General features: G+C 44.4%; 1 protein-coding gene across 1 annotated transcript in view; it reads right to left on the reverse strand.

The window, feature by feature from the left end:
• AK9 (adenylate kinase 9) overlaps positions 1-21,710 on the reverse strand; it is a 171,706-nt gene that overhangs the window by 50,242 nt on the left and 99,754 nt on the right. The window contains exons 20-22 of the mRNA XM_019538185.1: positions 12,928-13,032; positions 12,229-12,435; positions 8,469-8,593 (exon numbers count right to left, since the gene is read on the reverse strand). Of these exons, the coding sequence (XP_019393730.1) occupies positions 8,469-8,593; positions 12,229-12,435; positions 12,928-13,032 (437 nt within the window). The remainder of the gene's footprint in view (positions 1-8,468; positions 8,594-12,228; positions 12,436-12,927; positions 13,033-21,710) is intronic.

A 21,710-nucleotide genomic window follows, 5' to 3' on the forward strand; every position in this document is an offset into this window, starting at 1 on the left:
TTCCTGCCAAGGCAGGGGGTCGGACTAGATGATCTACCTAGGTCCCTTCCGACTCTAGCTACTATGAAACTATGAAACTATGAAACTGATTAGCGTAGTCATGATTTGGAATAATTTGAAAGGTAAGTATACTTTTACTGAGACATCAATCTCATTCCATCAGATACTGTGTCTGTGCCGGTGGTGTCAAGATAGACTTTTCTTCAGTCACCAAGAGGCCAAAAGTATAGAAAAGATAAGGAATGTGTTTATCAATTCCTAAAGTTACCCAATAAGATTTCCTGTGTCCAATTGTCTACACAAACACACACACTGTTAATACCTTGTTATACTGTTAATGCAGATGGGTAGCAAGTACTGCTAAGACCTCTGTAAACATTTTTAGTACTGCTGACAGTACAAAGGTCAGCATTTTATATTAATAATGGTTCAGACAGATAAATCAAACAGGTGCACTCTGGGTCCAGTGCACGAGTTTGCACAGAAGGGCATGCAAAAGGGCTTCCTGGTGGGCACTCTCGGTCCTGAGTTGCCCCCCCCACATGGTGCAGCACACCCTGGGCAACCGAAGCCCCACCATGCTGAGGAAAGTCCTCTGGCACACCAATGCTGGACACCAGGTAAAGGGGACAAGGGCCCAATCCTCCCCCCTTCCAGGGAGTGACCCAGGGATCCTGGGAATCTCCCAGTCACTTGGGAAGCTGGGAAGCTAGGGAAACCCCCTACAGGCAGCTGCTCGACCCTGCCTGCCTAACTACAGCAGCAGCAGCTGGGGGAAACACGTGGGAGCAATAACACCCACCTGGTCTCCTACTCATACAAACACCCAGGCAGCCACACAACCAGGGTCATCCTCCAATATGGTGATGGGTACACGTTGCACCCCTGGGTTCCTGGACTGAATGGCCCACCATCTCCTGGTACCTCAGAGGCCTCCACCCAGACAGAGCTTATAGTCCTGGCCTCTACGCAGATGGAGCCTTTGACTCCGTCTTGACTCCAGGAGCTGCCTGGCACATCTGCTGGATGCTGGGATCAAGGGCACAAGTGGTCCTACTTGTGAGATGTGCTCCCTGGTGGAGTCTCTGGAGGGCCGGGTAAGGGAGCTACAAGGAGGAAGCGTACAGGCCACACACCATCAGGGAACACGAGGCAGAGATTGATGCTTAGTGCCAGGCTCTGTACCTGGAGAAGAACAATGCAGAGACTGGGCTGATGAGTGGGCCTGAACAAGATACCCCAACTGACGGTAGGTGGAAACTGGTCACGTCAGGACTGAGGCCACAACATGCAACAGTTGTCCCATCAATAACACTGCACAACAGTTATGAAGCCCTCCCACCATCAATGGACAATGCACACGTGCAGGATTAACCAACCCCAAAAAGGAAACAACGTAGAGTGATAGTCGTGGGAAACTCTCTGATGCAGGTGTACACAGAAAGTCATCTGTTAGCTAGAGCCCTTTGCTTGAGAGGTCTGCTGCCTTCCAGGAGCCAAGATTTGGGATGTAGCAGTAACTATCCCTCAACTGGTCCATCTACTGATTAGTACCCTATGCTCCTTGTCTGTGTGGGCGCAATGATACAGCAAGAAGTAGCCCTAGGAAGGTCATGAGAGACTACAAGACCATGGGGGCAAAGCTCAAGGACCTAGGAGCACAGTTGTCTTCTCTGCAATCCTCCCAGTCAGGGGCCATGGTTTTCGGCAGGAGAAGTATATCAAGGAGGTCAATCAAAGGCTTAGAAGATGGTGTCATCACATGGGCTTTGGATACCTCAACCTTGATACGCAGTTTAACTAGAGCGGCCTGCATGCAAGAGATGGTATTCATCTCACGAGCAGAGGGAAGAAGCTCTTCACTACAAGAATTGCCAACTTGCTCAGGAGGGCTTTAAACTAGGTACGTCCGGGGACTGGGGAGAAGGTTCTGCTGCTGAAACAGAATCCACTAGCCACAATGATACACAGCAGGGTGTTCAAACAATGAATGTCCAGATGGGTACTGACATCTTGAGACACAATGTGATAGAAAACCAGAGGTATCTAGGGGAGAGCTCAGATGCCTTTATGGGAACACCACAAGCATGGGAAATAAACAGAAGGAACTGGCGCTCCTTTTGGCTGATGAGGAATTCGATTTGATTGGGTTGATGGAGACCTGGTGGGACAATACACATGACTGGGCAGTCAATATTGAGGATTACAGGCTTTATAGGAAGAGTCAGATTGGGAAGAAGGGAGGGGGTATGGCCCTCTATGTGAAAGAGCAGTACCCCTCCCTACAGGTCACGTTTGACACCCTTGAGACCCTGCTGGTCAGGCTACAAGGAGGACCAGGAGAGGGAGATTTGATGGTGGGAGTCTACTACATGCCTCTCTACCAAGAGGAAGAGTGTGACTGAGCATTCTCAGGAGAATTGACAGAGGCAGCTAGTGCTAGAGACATGATCATCATGGGTGACTTTAACTACCCTGACATCTGTTGGGAAGACCATTCAGCCACCTCCAACAGCTCAGCCAACTTCCTGGCAACACTAGATGATCTGTTTCTGACACAGGTTGTGGAAGGGCCTACTAGGGGCAAGGCCACTCTGGATTTAGTGCTGACCAAAGGGGAGGACATCAAAGGTAAACTGAGGATTGGTGGTACTCTGGGCAACAGTAGTGGCCATGACCTGATAAAGTTCACCATCCACTGTAAGACTGGGAAATTAGTCACCAGAACAGAAGTCCTACATTTCAAGAAGGCAGATTTTGGAAAACTCAAGAGGCCCTCTGCAAACAGCAACTGGACAATACGGGAGTGCAAGAATGATGGTGCTTCCTTAAGGAGGCAATTCTCATGGCTCAAAAACAGGCCATCCCCACATGGGCCAAAGGCATGAAAGAAGCCAGGAGACCCACTTGGCTCACCAGGGATATTAGGGAGCTATTGAAAAAGAAAAGAATAAGTATATATACAATGGAGGAATGGCTCCACAACCAAGGAGGAATACACCTGTATCACCAGGGCCTGCAGATATGAGACACAGAAAGCTAAGGCAGGCATGGAGATCAAATTGGCAACCAGTATAAAAGACAACAAAAAAATCCTTCTACCGATACATAGGGAACAAGAAAAAAAAAATCAGGCTCCACTATGCGACTCCTACTGAATACCTAGGGGCAGCCCACACTCAATGTCCATGAAAAGACAGAACTCCTAAATACATAATCCAATGGGGGCTGCTCACCTGACCAAAGGCCCAGGGAACAGGGGAAAGGCAACAGCCTACATGAAATCAGGTGAGGGATTTTCTACAGTGCTTGGACATTTTCAAGTCTGCTGGGCCAGACAACCTGAACCTGAGAATCCTGAAAGAACTGGCCGAACTTACAGCAGCACCACTGGCCAAGCTGTTTGAAGAGTCGCGGAACTTGGGAGTGGTCCTGGACGACAGGCAGAGGGCCAATTTGGTGCCCATTTTTAAGGAAGGGAAGTGGGATGACCCTACAAACTACAGACTGGTCAGTCTGACCTCAGTCCTAGGTAAAATCTTAGAAAAGTTGGTTAAGGATGCCATCAACTACAAGCTGATAATGGATGGGGTGCTAAAAAGCAACCAGCATGGCTCTGTCAAGGGTAGATCATGCCTGTTGAACCTTGTGTCCTTCTATGACTAGGTCACTAACCATCTGGATGAGGGGCATGAGGTTGAGGTCATTTACTTAGACTTCAGTAAAGCCTCTGACTCAGTCTCCCATGGGATTCTCTCTAACAAACTGGAGAGTACTGGGCTGAACCAGTCTACACTGAATTGGGTGCACAAGTGGCTTCGAGGCCACTCCCAGAGAGTGGTGCTTGATGGGATGGCATCATCCTGGAGGGCTGTCTCCAGTGGTGTCCCCCAGGGTTCGGTGCTTGGACTCATGCTAGTCGATATATTCATTAATGACTTGAATGACGGGGTGGAAAGCTCAATGATTAGGTTTGCAGATGATACCATACTGTGGGGAAATGCGGGCACACCAGAGGACAGGGTAAAGATCCAGGACGACCTTGACAGACTGGATTTATGGGTGGAACGAAACCAGATGAGGTTTAATAGGGAGAAGTGCAGGGTCCTTCACCTGGATAGGAAGAACCGTAACCACAACCATACAACAGGTGGTGGTCCACTGGCTGGCACAGCATCTGAATGAAACATAGAGGTCATGATTGACTGGAAGATGAATATGAGCCAACAGTGTGATGAGGCTGCAGAAGGGCAAATAAAACTCTGGTGTACATCAGCTGATGTGTGGCCAGTAGATCCAGGGAGATACTCCTCCCTCTCTATTCAGTGTTGGTGAGGCCTCAGCTGGAATGCTGTGCCCAGTTCTGGGTGCCGCACTTCAGGAAGGATGTGAATAAACTCAAGAGGGTACAGAGAAGGGCCACCCATATAGTTAAGGGCATCGAGGGTAAGTCTTACAAGGAGAGACTCCACGAACTGGGCCTGTTCAGTCTGAGTAAGAGAAGGCTGAGAGGTGGTTTGATAGCTGCCTACAAGTACATCGGGGGGAGCATCAAGAACTAGGAGAGCAACTATTCAGGAGGGCACCTCAAGGGAGGATAAAGACTAATGGGTAGAAAAACTTCTTTTCTGTAAGGGTCACCAGAATCTGGAGCACACTCCCAACAGAGGTGGTGTAGTCACTCTCCTTGGAGGTGTTCAAGATGAGGCTGAACAGGCAACCTGTCAAGCTCATCTGAGCCCAATAACTTCCTGCCCATGGCAGGGGACTGGACTTGATGATCTTACAGGTCCCTTCCAGTTCTATGATTCTCTCTCAGTCTTTTGTGTGCTGGATGTATGTCTGTGAAAATAGATCTCTGCTGCTGGTGCCCCAGGAGGCCCCCAAGATCCCAGGTAAGGCTGCCGGGGCCAGCACAGGTGCTGGCCCCAGGCTCCCTTAACCCACCTGGGACAGTTTGCCCCACACCAACCCTACATGCAGAGGTTTGCACCGCAGCAAAAAGAAACAGCACAAATTTGTGCCACTGCTATTTTTGCCATGGCAACCGCACATCCTTCCATGCAGGGACATGCCCAAGGAAAGCAAGGGGCAATTATGTATTTCTTGAAACTTAACCATATATTCCACCAATATAGCTTCCAAATCAAATTTGTCTGCTGGTATCATATTCCTGTCTGTAAAACAATAGGATAAGTGTTCTCCATATGGGATGAAAATAAAAAGAAGGTAAACTGGACTAAGAGAATGTTTGCTAAATGGTGCTTGATGGTTCTGTCAAAATGGGTGTTTGGTAGATAGCAATGGTTGGGTGGAAAGAAAGGAAGGCACTGTAGGTTTTTACTCCTGCATCCCCTGACATTTATTAGTGGCTGATGACAACTTTAGTGGAAGAAAGAAAGCGAAATAGTCTTTGTGTTTTATTGAATTTTTCCTTTGCTAGAGGAATATAAATTCCCAATGAAAAATGTCTGGTGAGATTTATCTGTCTTTTCACAGAAAAGACAATTTACCTCAACAGTAAATGCTCCACAGTTGACTGCTTTTATGTTGAGTATCTCAAAATGGAAAGCACACGGAGTACTGCATAATTATAGTGGTTGCTATAAATCAAGTGATACATGTTGTTTTCAACTGTTTGCATCAGAGAATTTCCTAGTATTTTATTTTCATTTATGATCAGTAGAAATTGTTTTGCTTTCTTAAGCAGCTTGTCAGTAATTCAGTTAATAGATTTTATCACAAATATAAAAGTAATTTTAAATATGAAATTGTAAACGCATTGTTGAGTTTACTCTGAAGTGTTCAAAAAGTATAGTCTCTTCATCAAATAGTAATTCTAAGGGATGTTCTTTATTATTTTTGTTGGCTGCTTTTACAAGAAGGGACTTTGTGGCAGTGAAAATTTAATTCAACTTAAATATTCCATGTCTTTACCTGAAACAATATTTTTTCTTATTCATGGAACTGGAAGCAATATTGAAGGGAGTAGGGCATGAAAACACTGTAGATTTTAAAACCAATGTCTTAGTCTGAAGTGCAATAATGTGGGGAATTTTGTGCACCTTCTCAAACAGAATTTACAGTGAATCTGCTATTTTTTTTGTTAATTTCTATACAAATTCAAAGTCATGGGGCCCTAAAGAGAGCCTGGTACAATCATCATATGTGGCAAAGAGAACAATAGGGTCACAGCAACTCGAAGTCTCTCTTTTCTCAAGCTGGTTTTCATATTCAGCTGTTTCTCTTGATGGAACTGAGGCAGATTTTCTTTTGAGAAAGTGGACTTTCACCTTTGCATGACCCTCTCTTGCATACAGGTACTATGCTTCCTAGTATGGCCACTGCCTATTATATGAAAAGATCCCCATGAAGCAGGAACTGCGGCATGTGGAACTAGTAATTCCTATACCTGGAATGCCAGGATAACCTAGTTTTCGTATCTGGGCTAACTTAAAGGCAAACAAATATAATAGTAATATGTTCACACTTGTTAGAATCAGAGGAAAGCTAGGATGCTTCTCAATGTTTAAGAATGGAACTCTAGATATAGGGGTAGGCAGAGCCCCTGGGTTTTGGACTGAACAAAGAAGGATGTAGGATCAGTGAGGACATAGGTCTACATCTTGGTACACCAAAAGCAGTAGGGATCCTGGCTAAATAGAAACAAACCATCACATCTGTCAGTACCACATACTGGGTTGGACAAAGAGATGGGAAAAGAGAAGCACCCTATTCCTGATATCATACAAATGACAAGGTAGCTTGGGATTTCAGGTAGCATTTCAGGTACCATGAGAGTACTAGGTACTGAAAGCATCCAAACACCTTGTGCTGGGAAACTAGTATACAGGAGGGAACCTTGTACTAATATATCATGTAATTAGCAGCATATGGTTGTGTTGTATGCTACTGGAACAGAAGACTTACATTCAGCATTCATGCAGCACTTCAAGAGCCAAACAGAAATGGGCTATATTCCATAGCTTCTAGCACACACAAAGCATGCCTCCGTATTACAGAAGAATGTAGAAAGGGATTTTGTCCTAATGGTGGTCCTGTATGGACTTATGCTTTCATCTAGTAATAGCAGTGAAGCAAATTCTCTCTACCAGCACAGAGTATATATGTATCCTACTGGGATAAAGCCATTGTCAGTCAGAATTTGGAAATAGAATGAAAATATTTTTGCAGCCTATGTGCACAGCCCGTAACAGGAAGCCAAAGGCCCCTGTTACTAAAAAGGGAGACAACAGCCAGGTAGCTTGTGGTGTAGGCAGATAAGCAGGTGAGACCAAGGGCTGCATGTAGCAGATGTAAGCTGGAGTGGGGAAAATGGAGCTGTCTATTAGCCTTAAAGGTAAACATCTATGTGGGCTAGTGAGTCACCTGGCTTAGATAAGGCAGTGCCCCAGGTAGATAAGCCAAATGCCTTAGACAGAGGGAGCCAAGTTTTCTGGAGTGAGCGACTGCCTGAGAACCCCTTGCAGGCACCAAAACACTCTGAGGGCAGAGCAGTGAGAATGCAGGAGCTGAGGGCTACTCTAATGTGTTTACCTAGAGCAGGAATATTTTGTTAAAAAGTGTCAGCTTGCCCTTATGTTCTAGTTTATCCTGGTGAACTGGAAGTGGCTACAAGGAGTGAGGAGGAGGCCACAGTGGGTTTCCAAAGAGATATGCTGAACCTTGAGTCGTGACAGGGGCCTGGGCATCAAAAGCAAGTAGTTGAGGCCAAGAGGGCCAATAATTTGAACTCAAGAGGGGCCAGAGAGGTGGGCTGAGTCTGGGAGGGCCAGAATCCACAGTCCAAAAAGGGCAAGACAGGGGCCAGGGGCCCAGGAAGGATGAGCAGAGGCAGGTTGAAGCCAGAGAACCAGCTAGAGCCTGGGAAGGGTGAGACCACAGCTAGGGCCTAGAAGCCAAGGACCAGAACAGTGGGCCTTGTACTAAGGGGCCCAGCTAGAGAAAAGAGGCCAAGGCAAAGAAAGCTGAAGCCCCAACAAAGGCTGAGAGCCAAACATTGCATTGGAGCAAGCTGTTCCACTAAGGTGATAACTGGTAGTACCCATGAGGCATAAGCATCACCGAAGTGGTGGTCAGAAGCCATGAACACAGTTCTTAAGGCACTTGGTATCCAGAGATTCTCAGCCAGAAAGGCAATGGCAGATTGGACAGAGGGCAGCAGGGCAGTGGACCAGCTTCCCTCTGGGCCGTGGGAAGCTTCCCAACCTCTTTTTTTTTTTAAACACAACATCAAGGTATGGCAGGAAAGTAGGAGGGAAGGGCCCAAGGGTCCAGAGGAGGCAGAAGTCATGAATCCACAAGAGGGTGCTACAGTGCCACTCAATCCTAGCCCTGCCAGACAGCCATATTGTGGACATTTATATAGGCAGGCTGAATTTGGCTCATGCACATAGCCAAGAGATAATCCAAATAAAAAGATGAATTAACGAAGTCAGCATGCTTACATCTTCATCTTCATTTTCTTCATCCTCCTCTTCCTCTTCTTCTACAGCCTCTCCTGCCTGTATGTCTTCTGTTTCTTCATCTAGATCTTCTGCAGACATTCCCCAGGCATGATATCTAAAATACTCTGAAAGAGTTACATTTTTTTTATTTAAAACATTTTCCAGAATAAAGTGTTCAGGTAATACTTTTGTTCTTTCCTTTCCTCATGGAAAGTATACAAATATATGAAACCAATAAACAAAGCACACCAGACAGGTTTTCCATGATTGTTCATGTGTAAACTGTACAACTCACATCTACTCTGGGTACATTTTATTCTCTTGACAACATGATGAATGTTCCCTAATACTCTATATATGTAAATATATTGAATGTCCCAAAATATTTAGATTTATATGCTTCCCTTTCTGACAAAGGGTCAGTGCAGCTTTCAAAAGAGAGCAAAATTACTTATAAAACAAATGAACAAAACAGGAAAAACAAAACAACTTGTAAAAACCAAAAAAGTCCCAATTCCCACTGGGTCCTGTGAACTGCCCATCACCTCTCTTTTGTTTGGATTCAGCTTCAACTGTTCCCCTGCATCCAGTCCCCAACTGCAGCCAGGCACCAGCAAAAGGCAGAGACTGAGCAGCACAAGTCAGGTGAGAAAGATAGATCCGGGTGTCATCAGCACATCAAATCTCACTCCAAAGGCACCTCAACTCTCCCCCCAGTCTTGCACAACAGCCTCATATACATATTGAACAGGAGAGGGAACAGGATGGAACCCTAGAGGACTCCATAGGGAAGGTCCCAAGGGGATGATAAGGAATCACCCATCACCACCCTCTGAAAAGAACAAAATCAGTTTAGAACAATCTCATGAATATCACCAGATCATGTAAATACTTTATCAGCTCCTCCTAGGCAACTGCAGCAAAGGCCATTGGAAGATTTAGCAAGATAATAAGGGCACAATTAACCCTGTCCACCTCCAAGGGATGATCCCTGACCATGGCTATGAGTGCAGTCTCTGTGCTACACCCAGGGTAAAAGCCTGATGGACAGGGGTCCAGGAATTGTATCACATCTAGATGCACCTGGAGCTGTAGGACAACTGCCTAGTGAATACCATCCCCTAAAAGGGCGATAGCTGGCTGGAAATCAGCATCAACGGAAGTTGTCTTGAGTAGGGGCTGAACAATGGCTGACTTAGGAATGTCCAGCACTCTGTCCTCCTAAAGGGAGGCACTGCCAGCATCAGCCTTTGTCTCCTTAACTGGCTTTTAAAAACAAGATCTGCACAGGTCCAGCTCACAGTTCTTTAAGAAAGATCTATGCTGTAATTAGTCAGCTGCAGCATAGGTCAAGACCTACCTGCACTCTGTCTACTTTCCCACTTATGCTGCCTCAACTTCACAGCGTACTGGGGGAACTGTGATGCTGCAAGAGAAGTGGACATCTGGGTGCCACTGTGTCTATGTCCAAAGTTAACATGCTATTCCATGAATCTACCAGGCCATTGACAGAGTGGCCATCAAGGTCAGTGAGAATGTCTCCTTGAGAGTTCTGGAATCCTACTGGCTTTATCAGTCTTCAGTGGCATCAGAGGACTGGGATCTGTGTCTTCAGAAGGTAGAGATCCAAACATGACAGAGTTGTCTTAATGACTCCCCCAATAACTGGGGCTCTGCAGGTGCAAAAATATTAGAGCCAGTGTATGTCCTTGCCTCACTTGTGGCCCAGTAACCCAGTGTGTGACCTAAAATAGCCTACAGACAGGGACGTCAAACTCATCTGGTTCCATAGACCTTAAGTTTCTTAATGGCAATATGATATACCATTTCCTTGCATTTGCTTGATCCAAGTTTGGGGAAGAGAAGAAGAGGCAAATGAAATGATCAGGCCAGAGGACATCATAAGGTGTAAGCTATTTTAGAAAATTCCAGGAAGATGTATTGGGGAAAAAACTAGGCTAGAAGTTGTGTTATAAGTCATTTAGAGTACAGTTACTGATTTGATACTAGATAAGCTAATTTTAGACAATATATAGCTTAAATATGGAATAAAAATAGGCATATGAATATATAAATTAGAGTAACACCTGTTAAGAACACTTTTATAATTCTTTACTTTATTTAGCACACTTTTTGATATTTTAGCCAAGTAGCAGAGCACTGTAGTAGGGTACCCTAACCCCTGCTACTAAGAGATGGTAAGAGCAGCAGGGCAAAGCTGCAATCAGGCGGGCAGCAAGATCTGAGCTAGTTGCCAAGCAGTAAGCAACAGAGGCTTGGGACAGAAGTCACACATAAACCAGAAAAGCCCATGTCAGAGATTCCCCACTCCAGTGCAGGGGTGGGAGTGTGGCTCCAGTGCAGCCCCACTCCAGTGGCAGGGGTGGGAGCGTGGCCAGAGCTATCCAGCATGGCCCTGCCATCCACCTGCCATGCCTGGGGCTGGGGCTGGAGCTGTGGGGTTAAGGCAGGCTGGCCTGTGGGCACTGCTGAGGGTGGACACAAAAGGGCCAGCCCAGCCTAGGCTGGACCATGGGGGCTCGGCACTTCCCAGTGGGCTGCAGCTTGGGATGGGGCCGTGGGCTACATGGACAGATTTCTCTCAGCTCCCAGGTCAGGTGGGGTTGTCATGGAGCTGTAGCCAGCTGGGAAGGGCCTTGTGGGGCTGGCCCAGGCAAAGTTGTGGGGGAAGGGCCCTTCCCAGCTGGCTGGGGTTGCGTGTGGTGACTGGCTGGGCAGTGGGCTGTCTGGTCTGGCTCAGAGGTGCTGCAGGCTGCTGCCGCCCCCTGTCCTGTGCACCACCTGGCGGCTGCAGCTGCTCCACAAGCTGTGTGCTGGCCAGGGCTGGCAGAGATGTTTTGCCTCCATCTGCCACTGCTGCTGCTGCCCCTGCCCCTCCTCCTGCCGTGCCATTCTGGGTGGAATGCTTGAGGCAAGTGGCTTCTGCCCAGCACATGGAGTTCTGGCTCCAGCTCTTCCAACTTCCATCCACTCCACCCATCCAGTGCAATGAGCAGCCCCTGTGGGAAGAGTGGGTGGAAGGCATCTGGGAGCTGGAGCCGGAGGTCCGTGCACTGGGTAGAAGCCTCCAGGTTCAAGCTTCCCTCTCACCCAGAGTGGCTCTGTGTAGTGGCAGGAAGAGGAACTGCAGCTGGAGGTGAGGGGTCAGTCAAATTTTATTTCAATGTCAGGCTGGGTCACTTGCATTTGTGGGCTAATAAAACATGTACAACAGATTATTTATACTAAATTTATATTATTAATATTATTTAGTGTGCACTCAAAAGTGTTTTATATTCTTCTGAGCAAACAAGGAACACATGGCCTTTGTTGCAAAAGGTTACAATCTAAGAGGTTCCATCTGCAATATTATGCTTTCAGGGAAATGGACCCTTACACACTTACATTGTGATCAATGGGACTCTGGAAGTCTTATCTAAGTGGACTTTTATGCCTGTGCTTCTTTTGTTGCACTACTGTCACCTAAATGTACAAAGCTAAATTAGCATAAAAGCAACATGTTTAAGGAGGCTTCATAGATACATTTTGAAAGGCACCGGTTTCTTTCATTTGAATTACCTCGTTATGTCTCTTGATCCTTACCTTCTCCACATCTTCCCCTCATAACTCACTCAGAAAGCCCTTCTTCTGCTTATATCCTAGGTACAGGACTCATTTATAAACCTAGTCTTCACTGCATCACCTTTTCAAACATCCCTTTACACAGGTTAAAGGTCAAATATGAACAACTATTACTTACGTTCCATGACCAGGACAGCTTCATTAAGCAGACTTTCTGGAGTGTGCCTGGCAATTTCTAAGATGACAGTCTGAACTAAAGATGACTCACTGATTTCTGTCTCTAGCTTTTGCCAGTTACGCATGTAAACATTAATTTTCTCTTGAAGTGTTTCAATTTCTGGCATGTCTGGGAAAGCATCTTCTGAAAACTCGGGCATCACAATTTCTGAACAAAATAAAAAGGCTATTTAGAAGACAAATATTTTGCATTTTACATATTATCCTACTTAGATTCTATACAACTATTTTCACCTGTCTTAAATCTACAGTGCCATGTTTTGTTATGTTTTGCCTGTTTAAGTGAATTTCTCTTTTAACTAAAAATGTCTTAACATTATATTAAAAGGACATTTCACAAATGTCAAGTTCATTATGTTGATTTGTTATATATTCATACTGCAAGTGAAAAAGATATGGTCCAGTTACTTAATTAAATTTGTATGTAGTTATTTACATTTTTTAGCCCACAAATTTGAGTCCACAATTTTTTCACTACAATCTTGTATTTCTGTAAAACATAACAAATAATTTTAATGGCCTAAGCAGATGGTCATGAACCAAGTGGAACAGGCCAAAACTACAGGGGACATATACACAAGATAAGTAAGTGGATTATATTTACTGGAGAGAAAAAAACAGGAAAGATGCCATGTCTAACCTAGTTCAGGTTCAGGTTCAGGTTCAGATTCTACAATCCCTTTGGACTGATCAGGCTGTAGCTGAGATATGTCTTCTGCTTCAAGTGGAAGTTGGTTGTCTGATTCTGGAAACACAAATATAACTAACACTGTCACAACTAATTATTTCAACTTCTCTATCACTTTCCATTTTCAAAATACTTAACACATATTAATATATCACATTTCCTAACATTTTCCTTATGCAAGTTAATGGAGGGTTGAAGAAATAGGTGGCATCTCAAAAGACAGAATAAAGATATACAAAAGCAAAGACTTCAAAAAGCCAAAATGCAAAGGTACAGAGAAAACAAAGAGAAAAAAGAAGTACTTAATGTAAACACCAAGGGCACTTATACACAAATCCTAGATGTCAGGGAGCCCTGCTGGGACCCCATGTGGTAATTACCATGCTCCAGCAGACTCAATTAATTACACTGAATTGATGCACATGTATAGGTGCCCCAATGGGCCAAGATGCACACCAAAAAGCAAAAAGATTTATTTCTGAAGTACTGTAAACACAGGCTGCTTATACATGTTCAAATGATCTTAGAGAATTCCCCTAGGTTTGCTTTTCTGGTAGAAAAACTTATCCGGAGACACCTGAACAGATATATGAATCTGAGCCCTTCAAGAGCAGACAGCTTGCAGTGTTGATTGATGTGCCTACATCTCAGGGTGTTCTGAAGGCGCTCTTAGTCTGCCCAGAGACAGATGGCAATAGTCTACAGGCCAGCCCTGATTGGCTGACCTAGACTGCTCAGGGACAGTCTGTGTCTCTCTGCAGCACAATGTTTGGACTGAAGGGACCGTGTTCTGCTCATTGCTTGGCTGGAAGAGTGAAGTCCAGCAAAGTACCCAGGGATGCTGGAGGATTAAACTGTCTTAGAAGAGAATGTACATAGACATTTTCTATCCCAGGAGAAAACTTTCCTGGGAGTGATTTAACCCTGGTTATTTCTGGGTTATTTTTTCTCCCAGGGTGGCTATTTTTGCTTTGGGAGAAAAATCCTGAACATATGTACACTAGTGGATTACACTGAATGTCCTGCACATGGTCAATAACTGAGGCAAAGTACTGAAGTAAAAAAAACAAACTGATTCAGCAGTTCTTTAAACACATTTACAAGAGGGACACCTGAGGCAAACAGACACCATGTTTCATATTTTAAAATGTATCCTCTAATTGAGATGCCTCTCTTCCTGGGCACTAAAAACCTGGGTACACCAAACCTGTTAAGCCTTTAAAACATGTATCTTGCTGCAGACTTAAGCACCTCCATCAGGAGGCATGACAGAATGGACAGGCATTATATTGTAGCACTAACTATGCCCTTGTGTTACTAAAACTGAGTGTACAGATGCTAAAAGTTGTTTGTAGTCCTATAAAGATGCTGAAAGTGCTATAAAATAACAGTACTTTCAAAAAGATACTTCCAATATTTGCTAGCACAACATATAAACCTGTTGAATTATATATAGCACTAAAGTGGTGTCCAGAACCCCCGGCAACACACAGTAGGGCTGTGCGAAGCTTTGGTAGCTGATTCTATTTGGAGGAGATTCAACCTGATTCGGGGACCAAATCTCCAAATCTGAATCAAATTGAGAGACCAGTTAAAAGCTCCAAATCAATTTGAAGCATCCAAATCAATTCAGAAAAGCTTTGGAAAAGATTCAGTCGCTTCGGAGATTCGGCCATAGACCAAACAGGCAGCTGACACAGCTGCCTCCAGCTGGTAAGTCTGTTGGGGTTGGGGGAGGGAAGGAATGTAGGGGAGGGAGGGACTGGGGTTGGGACAAGCTGCCCAGCTGGGGTGGGGGGGGCGTGTTACTCAGGGAGGGAGCCAGGGGGTGCAGGATGTGGGTGCAGCAACACTGGGAGCAGGGGCTCTGTCCTGCTGCCGCTTGCCCAGATGGGGCGGCAGTAGTAGGATACGGGCGCGGCTTGCTCTGAGTGGAAGGGGGCAAGCGGCAGCACGGTATAGCCCCTGCTCCCAGTACCACCACGCCTGCATCCCATGCTGGCCATGCCAGCTGGCAAGTGGTGACAGAGCAGAGTCCCTGCTCCTAGTACTGATGCAGGCACGGCAGCGCTGGGAGCAGGGCTTCTGCCCAGAGTGAGCTACGCCTCTATCACTCATCCCCAGCCATGCAGGTGCAAAGTGGGGGGAGCGATCCCTGCTGCCCCCCACTGGCCTGTGCTGCATTGGGGGGTTCTACCACGAGAGCCCAGAGGCCCCAGTTGCCACTGCTGCAGCCAGTGAGTGTGGTGCTTAAAAAAAAAAAAAAAAAAGCATCACACTCACTAGCTGCAGTAGCAGCGATTGGGGCCTCTGGGTGCCAGTGGTCCAAGGTAATGGCAAGGGTTAACTGATTTCTAGAAGCCTGGTTGTCACAGTTTCACAGCCTTCAAGGCAGACAGGGATAGACACACAGACTGGAATATTGCAGGCATGTACCGAACTGTTCCAAAACATGAGATAAGGTGGCTCCAGGTCACAGTGCTCAACCACAGAGCCCTTGGGCTTTCCAGTTTTGGGGAGCAGACCAAATTAGGAGGGCATCAGTAAAGCCCAAATTAGGATTTATGCATGAGATGGGCTTGTGAAACAAAGGAATATGCTGACAGGACAGAATGTGGACAGTATGATGACCACAGAAAGACCAATAAGTCATGCACACAGATGAAGAGTCATCAGGAAGGGAAAAGAATACAAAAGAAAGTATTTCAGAACAACAAAGGGTCCCTGAGAGGGGAATCCAAGGCACCATGGACAGAGGGCATACCAATAGCCCATCTCATCCACCCCACTGGACCTCCAGGCTACTAACATCTGATATTCAAAAGAGAACCTCAGAGTGAAGTTCACGTTCTGGCCAGACACACCTTGACTCTGACAGCCCTAGGATTGGTAGATATAGAATTGGTTGTATTATTGTTATTTGCTATCACTATGTATCAATTAAATTGGCCTATTATTGAATAGAAAGGTCACGGTTAGTCTGAGGGCTTTGAGTCTTCCCAGAACAAGGTATTTTGTCAGTGCTAATAACCCCCAGGTCCTTTTCTGCAGAGTTGCTGCTTAGCCAGTTGGTTCCAAGCCACTAGAGATGCATGGGATTCTTCCCATCCTAAGTGCAGTATTTTGCACTTGTCCTTGTTGAACCTCATGAGATATCTTTTGGTCCAATCATCTAATTTGGTCACTCTGAATACTAGCTCTACCCTCCCAGTGCATCTACTACCCCCTTGGTGTCATCCATGAACTTGCTGAGGGTGTACTCCATCCCATCTTCCAGACATTGACAAAGATATTGAACAAAACCAGCTCCAGGACCGACCCCTGAAGCACTGCACTTGATAGCAGCTGTCAACTAGACTTCAAGCCATTGATCACTACCCATTGAACCTAATGATCCAGCCAGCTTTCTATTCACCTTACAGTCTATTCATCCAACCCAGACTTCCTCAGCTTGCTTGTAAGAATGCTCTGGGAGACAGTATCAAAAATCTTGCTAAAGGCAAGGTATATCAGTCCACTGCTTTCCCCACATCAACAGAGCCAGTTATCTCATCATAGAAGGCAATTGAGTTGGTCAGGCATGACTTGCCCTTGGTGAATCCATGTTGACTGATCCTAACCACCTTCTTCTCCTCCAAGTGCTTAGAAATAGATTCCTTGGGGACCTGCTCCATGGTTTTTTCTGGGGACTGAGGTAAGGCTGACTGGTCTGTAGTTCCCTGGATCCTCCTTCCCTTTCTTGAAGATGGGCACTGTATTTGCCCTTTTCCAATTATCTGAGACTTCCCTGATCCTCACAAGTTGTCAAAGATAATGGCTAGGTGGCATTTAGGGGCCTTTAAAACACAGTAAGATTAGAGCTCTAATCTTTTCAGAGATGCTGACCACTCACACTCCAACCAATGACAACTGTTAGGGATCAACAGCTTTGAAACCTCGTTCCACTTATCTAGAGAACTGGTTCCTAATTGACATGCTCAGTGTCACAGAGTAGCCTGTGGCAGAGTTGGGAAACAGAACACATCTATTCTGACTTTTGATCATGTGCTTTAACAACGAATCCATGTTTCCTGAGATCTAGGAACTAATCTTTTCAATACTGTAAATGGACTGGCGTTCATTTGGGGTGATCTTTTACATATTCAGGGATTTGGTCATAATTTGCAATGACAAATAAAAGTTTATCACAGATAGTTATATAAATAAAATATTTACTTAGTTATGCTATTTATAACAACTTAGAAACTGAAAATGAAGTTTTGTTTTCAAATTTGATTTGTAATTCTCCAATTTTACAACCTGTTTTTAAGTGCTAATTCCTATTGCAATCTATCATTAAATTAGTGAGCCTGTGTGTGAAGATGCTCTTCCTTCTCTTTCTTTCTCTTTGTCAGGTAGATCCCATCTCTTCCTAGCAATCTTTCTTGAAACAACATCCCAAAGTCAAGGAAGCTGAATCCCTGCTTTTGACACCATCTGTGCAGCCATACATTGATCTGCACAATGAGTCCACTCCTACCTGGGCCCTTCCCCTTGACTGGCAGGATCAAGGAGAACACCACCTGTGCCCTCGTCCCCTTCACCCCTGCATCCAGAGCCTTGTAGTCACTCTTGATCTGCTCAGGGTCACCCCTGGCTCTATCACTGGTGCCCACATAGATAAGCAGCATAGGGTTGTATTCAGAGCGTTGAATGAGTCTTGGTAATCCTTTCATGACATATGTTTTAATCTGTTGAAGTGCCAGTTAGAAGGACTACACAGCCTAGGAGAGAGGAACTGAAGAATGGGTGGAAGGGGAAATATTTTATAGCCTGAATGTTCGATTTCAGGGGCATAACCATACTCCAAATGGTGTTACTATTTGTAATGGTTCATTGGCTTGGATGGCAGTATATGAAAAAATGTTCAGGGTGCATCTACGTGTGCATTTTACTAATTTGACTAATTAGCTCCCTAGTAAAATGTCACCATCTACACTTGTGCTAGTATTAGAACACAGTACATTAACACTTCAGAGACCTCATGGCACAGCAAGCCCCTCTGCTGACTGACGCCAGCACCTGAAGCATAGGTCTGAACACACTTATCCCCTGCCAGCTTGGGGCTGCTTTTTAGGGTTGTCCCCGATTTAATTTGGCGGAGATTCGGCCACCAAGATTTGGCCCGATTTGGTGGCTAAATCTCCGAATCCAAATTGAATCAGGAGACCCTTTAATCTCTCCGAATCTAATTGGAACCCTCCGAATCGATTTGGAGAGATTGGGAAAGATTTGGACATAAATACAGCTTTAAATTTTTTTCTACAGACCTCAAGGTACCAGGCGGCTCATGAATGCTGTGATCCTGGAGTGGATGGAGTATCCCACAGGGGCATGGAGGACTCCCCAGTGCGCCTGGCAGCAGACCTGAAAGTGGATTAGAAGTACTTCCAGTCCACCTTCTAGTTTACTGCTGAGCATGTGGGGGCCCCCCTTGTGCTTCTGTGGGACTCTACATCTGCCCTACCAACACAGCATTCATAGGCTAAGACTGGTACCTCAAGATATGTAGAAAAAACATTTAAAACTGTGTCTATGGCTGAATTGCTGATTCTCCAAATCAGCATTGAATCTTCATATCTGGATTTTGCTGAATTGAATTGGGGACAGTGATCTGAATCACCGAATCGAATCACTGTCTCCGATTCGGGTCGAATCCAAATCTGAATTGAATTGAATACAGCCCATTTTGCCCATCCCTACTGCTTTGCCCTAGCTCAAACTGCTACGGTCCTGGGCACACATGTAAATGCTGCGCCCAGGATCACCTGACTCCTGTGCAGTTTCTCATGTTGCCTTAATGGCATGTGTACATGCATCCACAGAGAGAGGAATTTTTGTTAACAATGCCGTGAAAGAGCATTATCTTTGCAAGAGTGCTATATAAGTTAAAAGCATTATTATAATAAGAAAGAGTTAAAGGACACGACTATGTTATATATGAAAGGTAAGACTTATATAATTCTTATAGCTAAAGCAAAAGCTACCAGCAGATGGTGTACAGTAGTAGCTGGAGATATTAAAGAGAGAAGGGACAATAGAGGCAAAAAAGGCTATATTTTTGTGTGAGAAAATGTAAAAAAACTCCATAATGAACAACTCTAACTGGTTTCATGTTCTGCTCTTACTTCCTGAACTTCACTGAAAGCAAGAAACTGTCTCTTAGGTATTTGTTTTGTTTCAGGCTGGTTTGCTATATCCACTGACAGGAAAATATTTTTTTTAAATGTAATGTGCTATTGTATATGATCTGTATTCTGTAACTGTATATGATCTTAAATATGCTCTGTTATTTTACAGGGATCATTCCAGGTAAAATGGATTTGTAAAGAGATTATAATAAAATTAGCAAAAGTTTAAGGAAAAGGTGGGTAGTGGATCAAAAGGAAAAGAAACAAAAGCTAGTCAATTGACCCTTCCTTCTCAATGTGCATTTCCAAGTCTCACCTGTTAGTTCTCAAGTTTTCTTACCCTGAAACAGTTTTTTTTTTTTTTTTTTTTTTTTTTACACATTGGTGTGTAAGGATAGGACCTTTCCCCACTTCACCTAGATCTATAGCCTTACAGGGAATTAATCCTTTCCTTGGCTTTCTTCTCATGTTCATTTGCCTTCTACTTTCTCTCCTGCTACTGAGGATAGTTACCACAGAGACAGACAGCTGTAGAGGGAAACTAGCTCTGTCCTGGCCAGAAAGAATACAGGCAAAGGGGAAAAAATAGGAGGGCTTTGACTTATTGTCAGAGAAGTCTGAAAACATGCATTTCCCCCCTTGTCATTTTAACTTCTCTTCACATTATTCAGTATATTGTACATGTTTTATTTCCCTAGACTTCATGGACCACATGTTTTGTTGTACTATTCAAAATCTATTTATCTGAGTATGGGAAAATTAATTTAAAAATCACCAGTAGCACTTCAGCCTGCTAAAAGATCACACCTAGATAATTAAGAAGGATATAATTTGATCATATCTTGGTATTTTCTCTCAAGTTCCCTATTCCCCTTCTCATATTAGACTTTGGATTTCTCCTCACCATGCTGACAGTTCTATCCCATTCCACCTAATTTGATCATAAGTTCACAAAAGACTGTTGAAGACAAAAATGTTGTCCTAAATTTCAGAAACACTCATTTGATTAGGCACTCACTAAATAAATAATTGTGCACATTCATGGGTGGATCTAGGATTTTGAAAAAGGGGTTGCAGATGGTGTGGTATATCATTACATAAAACACAACACATTTTTTCTTCAATTAAAAAGAAACTAGATGCTTTACTAAGCACTATATTATTCAGTTTACGATTAAAGCAAAAAGAAATAACTATTGAACTGTGCACTCATTTTTTAGATTATATATAAATTTAAAAACTACAAGCAGCTAGGTAAAAAGTAGTCAAAAGTTACTGCATCATTAGTCCTGTCATCATAGTTCAATGTGCACCTCTTATTCAGATTCATAAAACAAAATCTAGCCTTCTTGAGTATCTTGGCAGTGCCTCGAATACTTCACTGTCAGTCATTTTTATACCTGAGTTAATATTACCATACCTGAGTTAAGTTTTCTAGCTAGAGCTAAAAACAGTCCACAAGGCTGTGACATAGAAGACAGATGTTACCAGGAAGGGCTAACAGACAGTAAAATTGAGAAGAAAGGATAGTTCAAATAGTGGAACTTCAAGACCCTTAAAAATGCAGGTCATTGCAACAGGGCAATTACTGGCAGAGAGCAAGGCTGTCTGGAGCCTGGGGTTAGCTGAGCTCAAGCAGCTGCATGGAGCAGCTGTGAGTAAAGCCTTCTCTTTTGTCTGCTTATTTGCTTGCACAAGCCCTGCGGGTCCTCAAAGCCTCAGAAAGATAAGATGCTATGGGCAAGTGAAGCCTGGGAAAAGCCTAACAAGCTGGAGGCATGAAACCAGCGAAAAGCTAAGTGACAGTTTATATGTTTAACCCTGTTTCTTTTGCATCTCTTACAAGCCCAGGGTGGTGGTGGTGCTACAAACTTAGCTGTAGGAGAGGGGAAAACCCTGAACAGTGGGTCCTTAGCTAAAGGCAGCAGCAAAAGTAAAAGTGGTCAGCATGGGGTGCCTGACCAAACAGGCCTAGCTCTGCACAAAACCTACCCATAACAGCATGGAGTGGAGAGAGATTAGCATGTGTGGAATGGAGAGAGATTAGTTTGGATCTGAGAGATAATGTGACAAAGTCAACTGACTCAACATTGCCTAAATAGAAATGTTGCTGCCTCTCCCAACAGCTGGTTTTAAAGTTTGAATGGAACAAGCATTAAAGGTACGGGGGAGTGACTGCACCACTGCACCCCTTGGATCCACCCCGTGCATGTTTACCAAATGGATGTTCTACCTGGGAATAAAGGATAATGGAAATGGGTTTCTTGGTTTTTTTCAAAATGGGAAGTCTGTGACAACAACATTCTTTTTATGTTAAAGAATGAAGCATTCACAATCTTCAGTTCTAAAATTTACCCTTAAAGGCTAAATACAGACATTCAAAAAGCCTGAGCCTGAATTGATTCAATCTTTGCAGGTTAGTCTAAAATGCGTAGACTAAACCAAGAAGCAAGTGAATAAACATTCACTTTTGATTCCGGAAATGTAGCCACATGCCTGCAGTGGCTCAGGTTAGAAGCTGGGGGGGTACAAGAGCAAGCTTTCCTTCTGGTAATGGCCGGACGG

This window comes from Crocodylus porosus, unplaced genomic scaffold, assembly GCF_001723895.1.
Source record: "Crocodylus porosus isolate Cpor-Errol unplaced genomic scaffold, CroPor_comp1, whole genome shotgun sequence".
NCBI classification, from domain to species: Eukaryota; Metazoa; Chordata; order Crocodylia; family Crocodylidae; genus Crocodylus; species Crocodylus porosus.